Source organism: Dermacentor andersoni, chromosome 1, assembly GCF_023375885.2.
Source record: "Dermacentor andersoni chromosome 1, qqDerAnde1_hic_scaffold, whole genome shotgun sequence".
NCBI classification, from domain to species: domain Eukaryota; kingdom Metazoa; phylum Arthropoda; class Arachnida; order Ixodida; family Ixodidae; genus Dermacentor; species Dermacentor andersoni.
In genome coordinates, this window is record NC_092814.1 from 267,264,925 (window position 1) to 267,279,548 (window position 14,624).

At 40.0% G+C, this 14,624-nt stretch overlaps 1 protein-coding gene across 9 annotated transcripts in view; it reads right to left on the reverse strand.

Annotated features, from left to right (window-relative positions):
• Positions 1-14,624, reverse strand: part of LOC126547673 (glutamine--fructose-6-phosphate aminotransferase [isomerizing] 2-like) — a 92,462-nt gene that overhangs the window by 22,837 nt on the left and 55,001 nt on the right. The window contains exons 8-13 of one of the 9 annotated variants that reach the window (XM_055063123.2): positions 12,629-12,646; positions 8,905-8,928; positions 7,431-7,451; positions 4,362-4,488; positions 2,593-2,663; positions 335-427 (exon numbers count right to left, since the gene is read on the reverse strand). In XM_055063123.2, coding sequence (XP_054919098.1) covers positions 335-427; positions 2,593-2,663; positions 4,362-4,488; positions 7,431-7,451; positions 8,905-8,928; positions 12,629-12,646 — 354 coding nt within the window. Of the gene's footprint in view, positions 1-334; positions 428-2,592; positions 2,664-4,361; positions 4,489-7,430; positions 7,452-8,904; positions 8,929-10,883; positions 10,932-12,628; positions 12,647-14,624 lie in introns of all 9 variants that reach the window. The other 8 variants (XM_055063124.2, XM_055063125.2, XM_055063122.2 and 5 more) reach the window with 8 other exon arrangements.

Genomic DNA, 14,624 nt, shown 5'->3' on the forward strand with positions numbered 1-14,624 from the left:
GTTACCTCCTTGTTGACACGGTTGCTAACTGCTCAATAAACTTTTTTGCAATTACACATATTGCAAGTAGAGTTATTTGTCATTGACTGCACTCGCTCACATAAATAAAGCAATGTACAACATTGCTGGGATAACACCATGATTCTGCCTGAATTTGTGATAATTCACTTATTTTCACCTGTTGAAAGAGCTGTTGCACTACCACTATCATGACTATTGAGTAATCCTTGCAAACAAAAAATTGAAAGTAAATGCTACATTAAATCAACCATATCAGCCTGACACTTTGGTGGGGGCGTACAAACTAGAAGTATGCATTTTCTTGAGCTGCTACCTTTCATGATCTCCTGAATTTCCATCTTTAGAGTGATGATTTCGCGGTTCACATTCTCATCAAGTGTTCTCTTCAATCTGTGGATGGTCAGATCTGGAAAAGTGAAAAGTGCTCAAATTACACAAATACCAAGGAACAGGTTTATGAACTTTGATATTTTCTAAGGCATGCAGGCTACTCTATATAGCAAGACTCTCACCATAATTAAAGATTTACTTTATTACTGAACTTCATAAGCAAGCAAACTATAAAGATTAAATTAACAGTTGCTGACTCATGTATTATCAACCAAGAAAGCCTTTCAGTGCAAGTAGGCTCACTACAGCTTAACATAGAGTACAATCAATATAAGTATTAACTGCATCTTGACAGCCTTATACAAATAGGCTTGGTCACAGGTTAACAAAGAAAGCTTCCTTAGTCTCACATGCCTTGACACGTAACATACTGGCAGCTTTACTGATGCCTTTGATGACATCTTTCACAGGTACAAGTCTTGCAAACATGCAAGTATTGAAATTTTGAGTGCTCTTATAGCATTTAACCCAAAGTTAACACATTTACAAATTGTTTTTTAGTCACCTCTTTTCCTAGCAAACTTTTCTGCATGCCTCAAGTATAAAAAAGCTATACAACAGTCATTTTGACCAGTTCTACCTGTTTAAGACCGATCTGACTTGCTGGAACCAAAAGATTATACAGTATCACCTCATCCTCCTACGTGACACATTGCAAAGAAATCTAATCTGTTCCTTCATTTATTCCCAACTTTTCAAATTGGGAAAGTTCCTAGGTTAGTAAACTACCACTACACAAAGAGGCAGCACAAAGACTTCTGAATTGGAGTGTTAATGCTAACAGCAAATTTATACTTTCATGCTTTTATGCTGTGTCTCTAACGAGTACAAAACGAAACCATAAATGCTCCAACATTATGAATAATGAATGAGAACATCATTTATTATAATCAGCTCTGGCATGACTTCAAAATGAGTGCCAAAAACCAAAGCTAGCTGAGCATAGCATCACAGGAGTTGCAACTGTCCAGTCACATGATCGAATGTGCTCAAAAACTATGATGTTGAGGAGTGCGCTTTCTAATTGCCAGTAATTGCATTCATGTGCTGGTCATGCATGTCATGCATTTCATCGTCACTGCCAGAATCATGGTCATCCTCATTGAAAAGTGAAGCTGACAATTATCTGAAAGTCAGAATCACTGCTATTGCAGAGGTAGTAAGCAATATTCAGTTTGAATCTTTGTAGAACAGCAAGTTGGAAATTGATAGTGCTACTAGCAACAATGAAGGTGGACATGACATTGTGCACATTGGCCATGTTCAATAGAAAGTCATTCAATACATCTCTCCAAAAAGTCATATTTAGACTAGTGAGCTGTGTTTTGTCTTGGTAGTCCCTGTCATCATACACTGCCCATGCAAACAAATAACTGTGCCTGGTATTGTCCAAGTTTCTGTCTCCGTTTCTTTTTGGAGGCAAACATGTCCTTTACAAAAGCATGTGCAATAGTACTCCAGGGTTGTACTTTCATGTTCTACTATTGCTGATGTCTATTGTCTATTCATTCCAGCCACTGTTGAGAACGAAATTGACCGGCTGCTGTCATCGCCAAGTGTGGGAAACAAATGAAATGATATGGCTACCGAGGTGTTGTATCTTTGCTTCGATGGACACTGCTACACCATGCATCATTTCCCTGTCATGACAGTCTGTTCAGATTGCTGCTGGTGCACATAGGAGGGCGAGAAGTCAGACACTAGCAGGTGAGCAGTCTGACAGGGAAGCAAGGAAGCAAGGTCTATCGTGTCGTGCTACATGCAAGCATCCCATTCTATAACTTTGACAATGCTCACAGAGCTGGTGAAACATCATAGTGAGCCCAAGGAGCCACAGAATGCATTGTCTATCAATAACGATGTCACGAGGTGCTGCAGTTTAAAACCAGCCACTTATGACAACCTTAAAATTGTATTAAAATATTTTCCAGGCAACATTCACTATTAATACTCAGTCAGAGGTACTGTACCTATGTATGCAGAGGAATCGAATAGCAGAAACATATCAAGTTTGAAATCACGTTTCAGTGCTCCTTTAATGTTGCTTCTATATATAAAAACGCTCATTACTAATGACACAAAATTCTCCGCCTGATGTAGCTTGGGAATACGAGCACAAAGAGCCATCTCTCATGCCATTGCACAAACCTTAAATTTAAAGATTAAATTACAATAACTCACGACCATCAGAAACAGCTGCAACATCGTCATCTTCAAGAAAGATCACCCTGTTTGTGTGTTCAATGATGGCACTAGAAAAAAAAAAGTTCATTCGGCAATGAACGCACAGATGTCATGCAGTATGACGTCTTCAAAGGAAAGCACATTAGATATGGACTGCTGAAAACACAGCCATATGTTTTATATGGTATTGACCCACACTTTAGAAATGATGTGCTTCATTGACCCTCAAGAAAATGGATGTCACAATCACATTTAGGTCATACTGCAAAACAATTATAAAGAATTGTGAAAAGAGGCTTAGCATGCAGAAGCTTACTTGCACCACACAAGGAAGCCTCGAACTACTGGGCTATTTTCACTAAAGCATGCCCACTTTTACAGTTCAGAAAGGAAACTTTCATTAACTATGCATTGCATAATATGGTGCAATATGCCTATAAAGGGCCCTGAAACACCTTTATAACTAATCATTGAATCACATCACCATTAAATTATGTTGCCTTACAAATCTCCTGCCACAGACATGTTTAGAAACCTTCAAGCACAAGCGAAGTTAGACATAGTTATTGGACCGATGAGCGGCTTTGTTCCTCCTTTCAATTTCTCTAGGGCGCTGGAAGCTGACCAGGAGAGATGGAAAGGGGGCGCAAGGAAGCACTGCTGCACTTGCCTTACCCAAAGGTCATGTCTAAGGTAATGTCTAACCCAAAGGTCATGGCTTGTGGCGGCACGCCATAGAAGTCGCGGTATCTACACTATGCTTTTCGTCTCACAGGTCATGCACAGCTGATGCAGTAACACACAACTGTTGTGTGTAGACAGGCAGTGCAAAAATGAAACACTTTTGCTACCGTTTTGATGCAGTAAAGCTATTGTTTGGGCTAGTTGATGCATTCTTGAACACATAACAGGGCAGCACGAAAAAACAAGGACGATGAAAGGAGTGTACGCCTTCTGCCTGTCCTGTGTATGTTGCTTTCATTGTCCTTGTTTTCTCACGCTGCCCTGTTATATCATTTTGAGATTGCAGACGTATACACTTTTCATTATATTTAACTCAAAGCAGCAATAATTGTATTACTGAGAATGTTCTTGCGATCATGAACTCAGCCAATAGCTGTTGGTGGGTCCAGCTGCTTGTGACGACGCTGTACGATGACATTGCGAAGGAGAGAGCAAGCAATTTTCACTGTTTTTGACACGAGATTGTAAATTTCTTGCTGTAAGTAACACAACACTATTTGGCTCACATGTTCACACGAGCCTCGTTAACAGATTGTCAAAGTTTTCTTACAATGTTCAAAAAGTGTTGCAGGGCCCCTTTAAAAGCTCTTGTAACAATAAAAATTATGGGGTTTTACGTGCCAAAACTGCAATCTGATTTTGAGGCACGCCGTAGGGGGACTTCAGAAATTTGGACCACCTGGGGTTCTTTAATGTGCACCTAAATCTAAGTACACGGGTGTTTTTACATTTTGCCCCCATCGAGATGCGGTAAAAGCTCTCATTATGCACTGCACTGGAATAGTAAATTGTGTGGTTGATTCTTGCATATATGACAGAAGTAACAAGACATTGAGCTGCAGCAAAAGGGGAAAGTGCAATGTTAGCATTTATTAACAATTGAAGCTGTACTTATGACACTGAACCCTCAACAGTTTCCAGGCACAGAAATTCTGCTTTGAAGCACATGGAAAACGGATATTTTTTCCTGCTAAATTTAGTGAATTCCAGAAAGAAATGGACTAACATGTCTGTCCACATACCTAGCATCTGATGCAAAGAAGTATTCAATCTCCTTGTCATCTCCAGGTGGCCCAAACTCTGTTGTTGATGCAGTACGGTGCAGACCTCCCGTGTTGGAAGGTGGGTGGGACTCTCTGGGGCGGTGGTCTAATTTCAGAGCATTTAGAAGAAGATAATTTGTATCAGATAGTACAGCTGGAGTGCAAACTTTTGTTGAAACATCCCAGCAACCATGTCAGTTAAAACAATAATTTGATGGAATATGCTTCATTAGCCCTTTCTCTGGGTGCAATTTGCGCTTGCATGGAGATCCTTGTGCAGGGCACGTGCTGGCCGCACACGGAGACCTGACGAGTCATAACACAAAGCATGCACTCTAAATGGTGGAAAACAAACGCATGTGGTTGATGTGCACGGTGCACACCTTGTACAGTTATTTTCCTGTATTTCCCTGAAACAACCATCAGTGTCTCAATTGTTATACACAGTCACACCCCTCCAGACACCTTGAATGTCAAGGAAAAACTGCCTGTGCAGTACCATCGAGATGAACCCACGTGGCCTTGTTTTCCACCACCACTGTGAGGACACCACATCGCATGAAAAAGGCCCATGAATCCTATTGTTCCTATCTCCTACTATAGACAGATAATCCAGGTCAAGTAATAATGATCTAACCACAAGCACCGCACTGCTATTGGCTACTAACATTTTACAAGTGAAGTTAACCGACAAGACTTTTTGACAAGGCAATCGAAAAAACAAGACAAGAACATGCTGTACTTGTCCATAGTGGTAGAAAAAGAAAAAAAAAATGTTTAAAGCAGAAGCAGCAAATTCTACTCACGACAAAATGTAAGGCAATAGAGACTAAGAGTGCACATACAAAGCATTCACAATGACACACACTTGCATGCATAAAGGAAACAGAGACAATGTCCTACAGTGATTATGAAAGATGGAAACCTACTGGCCAAGCCCATCTAACACTTTCAAGCTGTTAATATACATATGTCTATATAAAGAAATATTTTAAAGAGAAATTTTAATTAATATATATATATATATATATATATATATATATAGCAAATGTAGAGCTGCCATATCTATTAGCCTGCTTTTGCACAACTCGCATGGACTGGAACCATCCAGACTTGAAGCTTTAGATGACAGGATATGTCCATGCTAGTATCCACAAGAGACGTGCAAATTAATTTTTTTTTAGGAAAAAAAAAAGAAAGAAAAACATGCAGCCTTTCTGTTTTTTTTCCACACATGCAGACTAATTTTGGCCCACAATCATGCTCTACGAGAACAAACCTCACCTTCATGAAAACGAGCAAAAATAACCCCATTTACGCTTTACCAAAACTGGTAAGTAATCAGCTACTTATCCTTGAACTGGTTCCAGCCCCTAAGATATTTTTCTCAAATACATATCTGAAGAGCACTGCAGTAACACTATACAGAATGGCGGCTATACTTATCTTTCTGCCATCTTCCTTTCGCCCTTTTGCACTGAATGATGAGAGCACTTACAAGCACTCTCATAACTAAATCAATTATCAATATGATGCTTGTGTACACAAAAAAAAATGAATTACAGGAAAGGTGAGCAATTTGCAAGTTATCTACTGCATTTAGCTGACTTTTTTTTTTACACTACCTTCATTCTTACTTCTATGAGCCTCTATTCCCACTACATGATCCTACAAGTTCCATATTGGAAAGGGCTTTGATCCACAGGTATCATTCTATGCCAAAATATTACGAAAATATGAGAATTGGCCGGTAGGGTGCATAGGTGAGTGAAACGATCCATATTCATTGTAAAGGGAACTCATTCATGCTGGCCGTGGCAGATCAGAGCAGTTCAGATAAGCTTAGGGTCATCTTATGTTTTATCCCCCCTCTCACACCATCTTAAAATTTTGTAATTCTAAAATGCATTTTAAAGTGTTTAATAATGCCCATGCTAGTGTATATAAACATATGATAGGCAATCTAGTACAGATTTTTCTCTACATTTCAGTATGTATGACAGTTACTATAACAGACAATGCCTTGTGCAATTGCTGCAGTCTATTCCCTGCACATACCTGCAGTGCAAGATGATGAGCGCAGTACAGTGCTGGTACCATTCACGTTTACACTGCCAGAAGAAGACATCACTGCACCTATGTTCATGTGAGATAACCCCTCCATGTCTTACCAGCTGCCATCGCCACAGCTGCCATTGCCACTGTACTATTAACCTTTGTTACATTCTATCTTACCCCTTGCTTTCTTCTGGGCTGCCTCACAAAGCTTCCACAAAGCCCAGCTTTTTTTTTTTTAATTTCTTTATCCACTCCCGCGCATAAAAACACAAATGAACGTGTACAGATAACAGCTGTAGCAGATGATCCGAATTATGAAAAAACATTTTGAAGGAACATCTACATTAATTGCATTTGAGTTTATATTCATGCACATGAATTACTGTGTATGCATATACCACTAGAAAGAAGCTTAATAGGGTGGCATGGCTTCAAGTATTCCTGATGACGGCACGTGGGAAGTCAATCGTTCGTCCAAGCGATGTCACTTTCCCATGCTAAGTAAATAGGCAGAAGCGGCTGAAATTGTGGGGAGCAGTGTAGCTGCAATGTAGTCATGCAGCCATTTAATACCTGATAAAAAAATTGCACTGTTTATGCAACGCACCCAAATTTGGCACTTGATGATCACAAGGACCCAACTTGCCGACTGTGCATTTGTGCAAAATTGTCAAAGTGGTTTCAGAATCTCTTTAAACAATCACTTTATGCGTCAAGTTTACACAGCACACTTCCTTGCTGCATAAATTACATATTTGCTCTGGCCACATCATTATTTCAACCAATTTACTCTAATGAGCTCGATGTGCAACGATAAAAGGAGCAGGAGGCCACTGCAACTGACAATTTTCTCCTCTGTGCTTTTACCAGACTGCAAAGTGCAGTTTACAATAACTGGATTTTCAAACCTACACACAAGTTCCCTTTACAACAAATAGCCTCAAAGGACTATGGAGTAAGTGGTTGTTGACCAGAAGCAGAATCTACTACCTGTCTGGGTGTCGTCTTTTTCTGCACCCAAGACCAGAGGAAGAGGAGGGCAGGAGAGAGTGAGGGTTGTTTGGGAGGCAGGCGAGGCCAGGAGAGACAACAACATTGGTCACACACTATCCGACAGTGTAGGCATGCACAAAACACAGCAGGCACATATGCACAATCTATCAGGCAAGGTGCATATGTTACAGGCGCTCCAATATGCTTTGCCAAATTTCAAACATGGACAGCATGCCAAAATATACAGAGCACTACCAAGGTAAGTTTCTTACACAAGCATGCTTCACACTGTTCTCTCAATGGCTTCCGTTCCTAAAGGTATAGAGCAGCCTGAGTCACTTGTACACTTATCTCATTACTGCAGGTTTCAAGGTAGCTGCCAAAGGGGCACAATTTTTTTGTTAGGTCTAAAATTCTAGGTGGCTGTGTTAGATGACCACAACCATATGGTTGAAATCGGACCTCAATAAAAGGGTGCTACAGGGTGACAGGTGGAATTCACAAGTTACATAGTGACCAACAATCATGCAGAAAGCATCGAAATGTATTTTTACTGCATGCAGCATATGGCCTTAACATAAAAGGAGAAAAATAGAGCAATTCAGCATCACTTGAATCTGCTGGTTGCTACAAATTTCAAGGAGTGTTTACTCAGCGAACAATTTTGTCCTCCAATGAACATTCCTGCATGTGCAAAGGCAAAGTACAAAGTAAGTAATTGTATATTCTAAAATTAAAGTTGGGTTGACAAAATGCCTGCTTAAAAGTTATTTGCAATAAGCCAACAAGTCTATGCAATTTCATGCAAGTTAATGGCTTTTACGAAATTATGAAATAAGACTGGTTTCACAGTGGAGTAAGATGCCAAAAATGAAGTGACAACCAGCAAAGCCATTGAAATGTTACAGACATGGTGAACCTGTACCTCAGTTTAGCTGTAAAAGAAGAATAAGCTCCACAAAACTATGAGCAAGGGGTAGGGAAGAAGAAGCCATGTTCGTTTCAAGCAAAAAAGAAAAAAAAAACATCAACAACAACTTGACAGTGTTAATTATCTAAAAAATTTATAACAGTACAGTAGCAAATTCAAGCATCATCTATTCCAGACAAGGTGCCATGAAAGGGGTCAGAACATCACCACACATATGCCTCATCCATAGCTCAAACATAAGACAATCCACTCCAGAATTATTTGCTCACTTAAAGCCTTACAACTTTTAAGGCCAATAGATGATGCACATACAAATGCAAAACAAATGGAGTATTATGTGCTTTAATATCCTAAGAGGACTCGCTGCATTTGTATGAATAAATATGGCAGCTTCTCTGTCGGTAGTTTTGCTTACACATGTAAGGCAAATGGCAGTTACTTGTAAGCATCACAAAGGACACAGGACTGATGACAGAACATCATGCAGGTGCATTGGTTGGTTTGCACAGGTTAGAGGAGGAACATGAAAATGATGTCTACCTTGTTCATTTTGGGTGCCACATTCTGCATGCCGAAAAGAGGCTCAGTAAGATAGCAGCAGGCAATGAAAATAGAAAAAGAACATTGATCATGCAAAGAAAGGGGGAATTACATGGCTGGGGAAAAAAAAAGTTAAAGCTGCACAGTGGAGCAGATCGGGAAAAAGACAACACAACACAACACACAAACACATGCATGTATCTATACGAAGTGTGCTCACATACATGCAAGAGCTTGACACAGCCTTTCAAGGCTAGAGCAGCACTAGGAAGCATGCTCTTGCATTGCACTTCATTGCAGACAAAGAACAAAGAACGAAGAATGAACGTCTGGAAGCACAACACACTGCACATTCAGAAAATATTTCAGTCCAGCAACAAACTATGCTGCACAATCAGCCATATACCTGCTGCACTGAAATGATAAACTGTTCGCAACCAGTGACCGACAAGATGCTACTCAAGAGTACTGGTTGCACAACTGTTTTCAAGCGTAACAGAAAATACCTTATGCAGCTAGCAGTTTTAAAAAGCTATATAAAGATTAGCTATGTACCACAGTGAAAATCTTCAAAGGTGGGTCCACATTACAGCTTCTGCAGTATCATCAAAATGCAGGAACTAAAAATATAATGACTTTATATGAAGATATTTTAACCTAGGACTACATTTATACTATGAGCAAGATTATAATGTCAGTCATGTTTATGCTACCAATGTGAGAAAATGAAAGGCCAAAGATGAGCATTACTGCTAAAGTAAAATTATACCCCTTGAACAATGTTTTCATTTAGGTTTTTGTAGTATTTTTCTTACTGCAATAAGAATAGTGAACCATAAGAAATAAAGCACCCTGTGAAGGCTTTCTTCAGTGCTCTAGTATGACTAGTGCAATCCGTACGCAATAGAAATGTCATGAGGGAAACAGCAAATAATGAAGAAAGTAATGCCTGAATAAACCCAAAAGAGAAAGATTGAGTGGCATTTACAATGATGAACTACATAGCAGGCCGGAAATGCTTCTATGTGCTCCAATGCATATGTTCACAATTAAATTACTCATAATTGTGTATGTACAGTTCAATGTTAGTAATGGTACATACAAGAGCCACAACATGATTTCTCCAAAAAGAAAAGCAAGCCATTTTTAAAGAACCCCTACAAATACCACATGCTTGTATCACATATTATCAACTGTTAGCAACAGGGGCTGGCTCTATACACACACCATTTGCACTATTATGAACAGAGTTAGTCAATACTGAAACAGGAGTACCAGTGCAAAGAACGAAGTCTAGGAAGACAAACATAGTGCTAATAACCAAGAATGTATAACAAAGCATATGCAAAGGTTAGTCAATCGGTAGTGCACAGCTGTCTACAAGATATCCTTTTTCCTGTGGGCTCTGCAGCACCAGCCAAATTGGCTAATGTGTAAACGATAGTCTCACGGAACCTGCACACTCGCTTGAGTGTTCTCTTGTCAGCCATCAGGCCAAACAATGCAAAACAATACAAAAGAATAGTAGCCGTAAATCAATTTTTGGTAAATAACCAATTTATGGCTGATACCATGAGCAGCACTCCTGCGAGAATTGCAAAGCTTCTGATATCCATTAATACAGTGACTCGATCCTGTGTCAGTGGTGTCAGCATGCCTTCCAGTTCACTGTCCCAATGTGAACTTTGCTCTTTACTGAGCATGTGACAGCACACACTGTAGTAGGGTTGTCGTGGATATTGCCTTCTTTGTACGGTACATGCTTCTTACATACTGCTGTCAACTGACAAAGATTTGCGGTTAGAGAGCACTGCATTTGTCTTCCCAAAAATTTGACACAGCTCTTCTTGGCACTGTTCACTTCTGTTTCAAAAAGCAACGTGAAAGTTAACACACAAAGGTACACCCCTATCTGCAAACCCACCAAGCAATTAACGAAAACGTGCAGAACAGATGGGGAAAGCATAAAAAGAACCTACACCCCAGCGGACAGGTCAAAGCACCAGTGCCAAAATAGAAACCGCCACCTTTTGAGAAATAGAGAGGGGGGAAGAGAAGGAGGTAGGGCATAGCTATCAGTTGGACACATACACAGTGAATTGAAGGGGCCACGAAACAATAAGCTCTAAAGCCACTTTTGACCATTGATTACAAGACCACTCCACCTAAGCAATAAGAGTTCAGATCCACGTAATGCATGAAAGCTGCAGACTGAAATTGGTAATCTCAGCTGTTCCGAGTGCACAAGGAAACGGTTACTATACCATGCCACATCACCATCCTACCATACTCTTCTCATGAATTGTTCCACATATATGAATGAACACTGCCTTGCATGGCTCATCAGTGCGGCTGACTTTGCAGTTAACAAGTCATTAAAAGGTCACTAAAAAGAAACACTACATTAAATAAATGCAAATGCATAGTGTTGAAAGAATAATAGAGGATAAGTGAAATTGGTTAAAGCCTCGAAGTGACTGTAAAGCATCTGAGGAACTGGCCAAAACAGCGCTGGGCTACACTGGGCTATGCTGGGCTACACTACACTGCAATCTCACTGCCACAAGACTCCGCCCAGACCAAGCCCATGGTCGAGTGAAATGGTGACCGAGATCCAGAAAAGTTGGATTTTGGTCAGATGTCCTGCAAGCCCACAAACGAATGGAATTAACGCCGAGGAAGAAGAAGATGCGAAATACTGGAAGTAGGTGTTTCTACACTGTTGGTTTGACCTACACAAGATGGCCGCAACCTCCCACTTATGGCACCACTGAGTCGAGAGTGTAGTAAACAGCGAGGGTATAATAAGGAAGAAATGGTGGCTAGGACAGCAACACCAGTGCAGGTGCTCCTGCTTTATTTCCCCTTGCAGGACAACGACTGTCATCTTGTGTAGGTCAAATGGCATGTGTGGGAAAGTGCACTAGCAGAATTTCTCATATCCCCTATTTACGAGCCTAATTGATAAGAAATGTTAACTGCTAAAAGAAAAATGAAGTCCAGAACTTCCTTTCATAAATTTTGCAAACCAACTGCAGTGGTGGTATGAGAGTGTGGCATTACGAATTTAAAGGTATTCTTGCATAGCACCTGAACTGTCCTTGCGCACAGGAAAAGTTCCTGAAACTTGCTAGGTTGAGTATTTGGTTCCTTTAGAATACACAGTAATAATCATTTATCAATAAACATTTAACTAATTCCAAGCAGATGCTGTCAAAATTATAACATCGCAGGGTGCTAGAGTGGAAATATTAAGGTGTTGCTATTCATCTTCCATTGCTGCCTTATCAACCTTCTGCTCGTGGTTATAGTGGCCTTACTGGCATACCAGAAGCTTAATTCACTGATCCAGCTGTATATTCTTGTTTGCTGTCACTTTAAGGATTTCTCAGTGTTTGCAACAAATACTTGCGAGTGAAGAATCTGCAAACAACCATGAGAAGTGAAAAATGAGAGCACTAATGTAAACCATTAGTCATAACTTGTGCACTACATTCATATTTCAAAATAAACATTAAGTATTTAACCTTACATGTTAAATAACATGCGATTATACGTTAAATGCACATATAAAATGTCGCAATGTTCAAGAGATGGAAGGTTTAAGAGTAAAACTCAACATCATGGCCCCTCCAATTCTGATGTGTTGTATAACAACGCACAAACGACAGCTAAAACTTGTCAACTAAAGAAAGGCCCCAACTAATTACCAAAACTTACGTACTGTGCTCCATTGTTAAGGCTGGTTGCAAAAATATAAGAAGAAATCACATTTCTTTTAGTACACAAGTACATTTTCTAAAAGACTATGACTAAGACAAAATCATGGCTATGTAAATAGTTCAAATAAATCTAATTGCAATCATAATTTGAATAATAATTACAATAATAATTTGAATATGCAATTGAAAACAAAAAAATAGTGTGACCTATTTGTGAGCCTATAAACTTAAGTTTGAGACACTAATAAACAGCGTGTCAAACTGAAAATTGGAAAAGGTACTTTCATGTGAACGAAACCAGAACATTTTTAATGCATGTAATAATATACAAGTTGAACAGTCCGTTATTCCAGTCATATTCAATTTGAAATTTGTGAACATTCACCTGCGGCCACATATCACAGGTCTATAATGGTTGTTAGTGCCCATGAGGAAAATAAATACTGCAAGGCCACCTTAAGAATTTTGTCCATCCTATCTCTACAAGAAATAATGAACCAATACTGAGATGCACTGGTTTCAAGAGCTTTTGCAATATCTTGCAGTTGCCTGTGTGTTTGTGTATGAGCACGTCCTAATAGCAAAGCTTTTATTAAAGGAAGAGAAAAACTTGATATTGCGTCTGTTGAAGCCACAGCAGAGTTTGTAAATAAGAAGCGGCATTTATGGCCTAGTTATTCAAGAGTATGACTCTATAATTGTTTCTTTCCTCAAGCCCAACTGACACATGGCACCACGTGCTATACACACCTGATCAACGTATCAGTGGTCAAAAAGGGGCTATAGTTTCTAATTCTAAACCATAGTTTCTCATTCTTTCCCACCCTTAGTGGGGGAGGAAAATAAGCAGGTGCACAGAGCAGTAAGGTGAGAGAAGTTCGTGTTCAAAATGGGAGAGCTCTTAGTTGAGATAAATAAAGGGGGGGGGGGGGAGGGTTGTATTGCCAGTTTTTCTGATCGAAGTATGGGTGAAAAGAAAAAAAAAGGAAGCCTAAAACAAACAGTTGTATTAAAAGGTGTCCAGTTAAGAGTAATAAGGGGGCAAATGGTAAATGAGAGCAACCGAACAAGTACACTTACTGTCAAAAAAATGATAAAGGAAAGCCGATTGACCAAATGCAAGATAACTAAAGAAATGGGACAAAAAAAACAAATTAAAGATAGTAAATTATTTTGCAGTAAGAACAGCTTGTTAGAGAAAAAAATATTCTTTGTAATTCTTTGTCTTGTTCAGCTGAGGCAGATGCGGACACCTGTCGTATGCGTATTGCTTGAGGAGGATAGCTTGTCTATACAGACGGCAAATTGGCATATTGGCAAATGCATTAAAGTGGAAAGTTGGGCAAGTTGGTATACATTCATAATGGTAACAGTGCGATCAAGATAACGACAAAGTGAAAGGGCACAGGATGAGCGCTGACTCACAACTAAGTTTACTGAAACACACATCAGGTATATAAGCGACACAGGCGATCGTATGGTCAATCGAGGAATGCACGACCGGGCCACATGCATACAGGGCATCGGTTACCATATCGAGCTATCTAGGTACGCTAATTCCTGCTGAGAAAGTGCAATCGAAGGCTGGCTAATGCACCCCGTGCCCTTTCGCTCAATGTGGGCTGCTTCCACGACTAATCTGGTGGATTAATTAAATCAGCGCTCGTCCTGTGTCCTTTCACTCCGTCATGGTCTTATTCCCGCTATTACCATTATTAACTGGCAAATGCATTTGGGCGGCAAGTTGTACACCTCTAACCAATCACATGGATGTGGGGAATGGAAAGCTCAGACAGCAGCCAATGCCTGTCTGGGTGGCCTGCCTGGTGGGGGCTGATTCAACTGCTGAGCAGCACTACTAAAGGTAATTTATGTATGGCTCGCATTGCCACAGCCTTCTGGTAATCCACACATTTACTTCAATGTGGCCATGGTAGTAGCAGGCTCAAGGAGTGTGCGTTGCGAGGGTAGCGACGCTCCCTACGGTTAGACATGTAC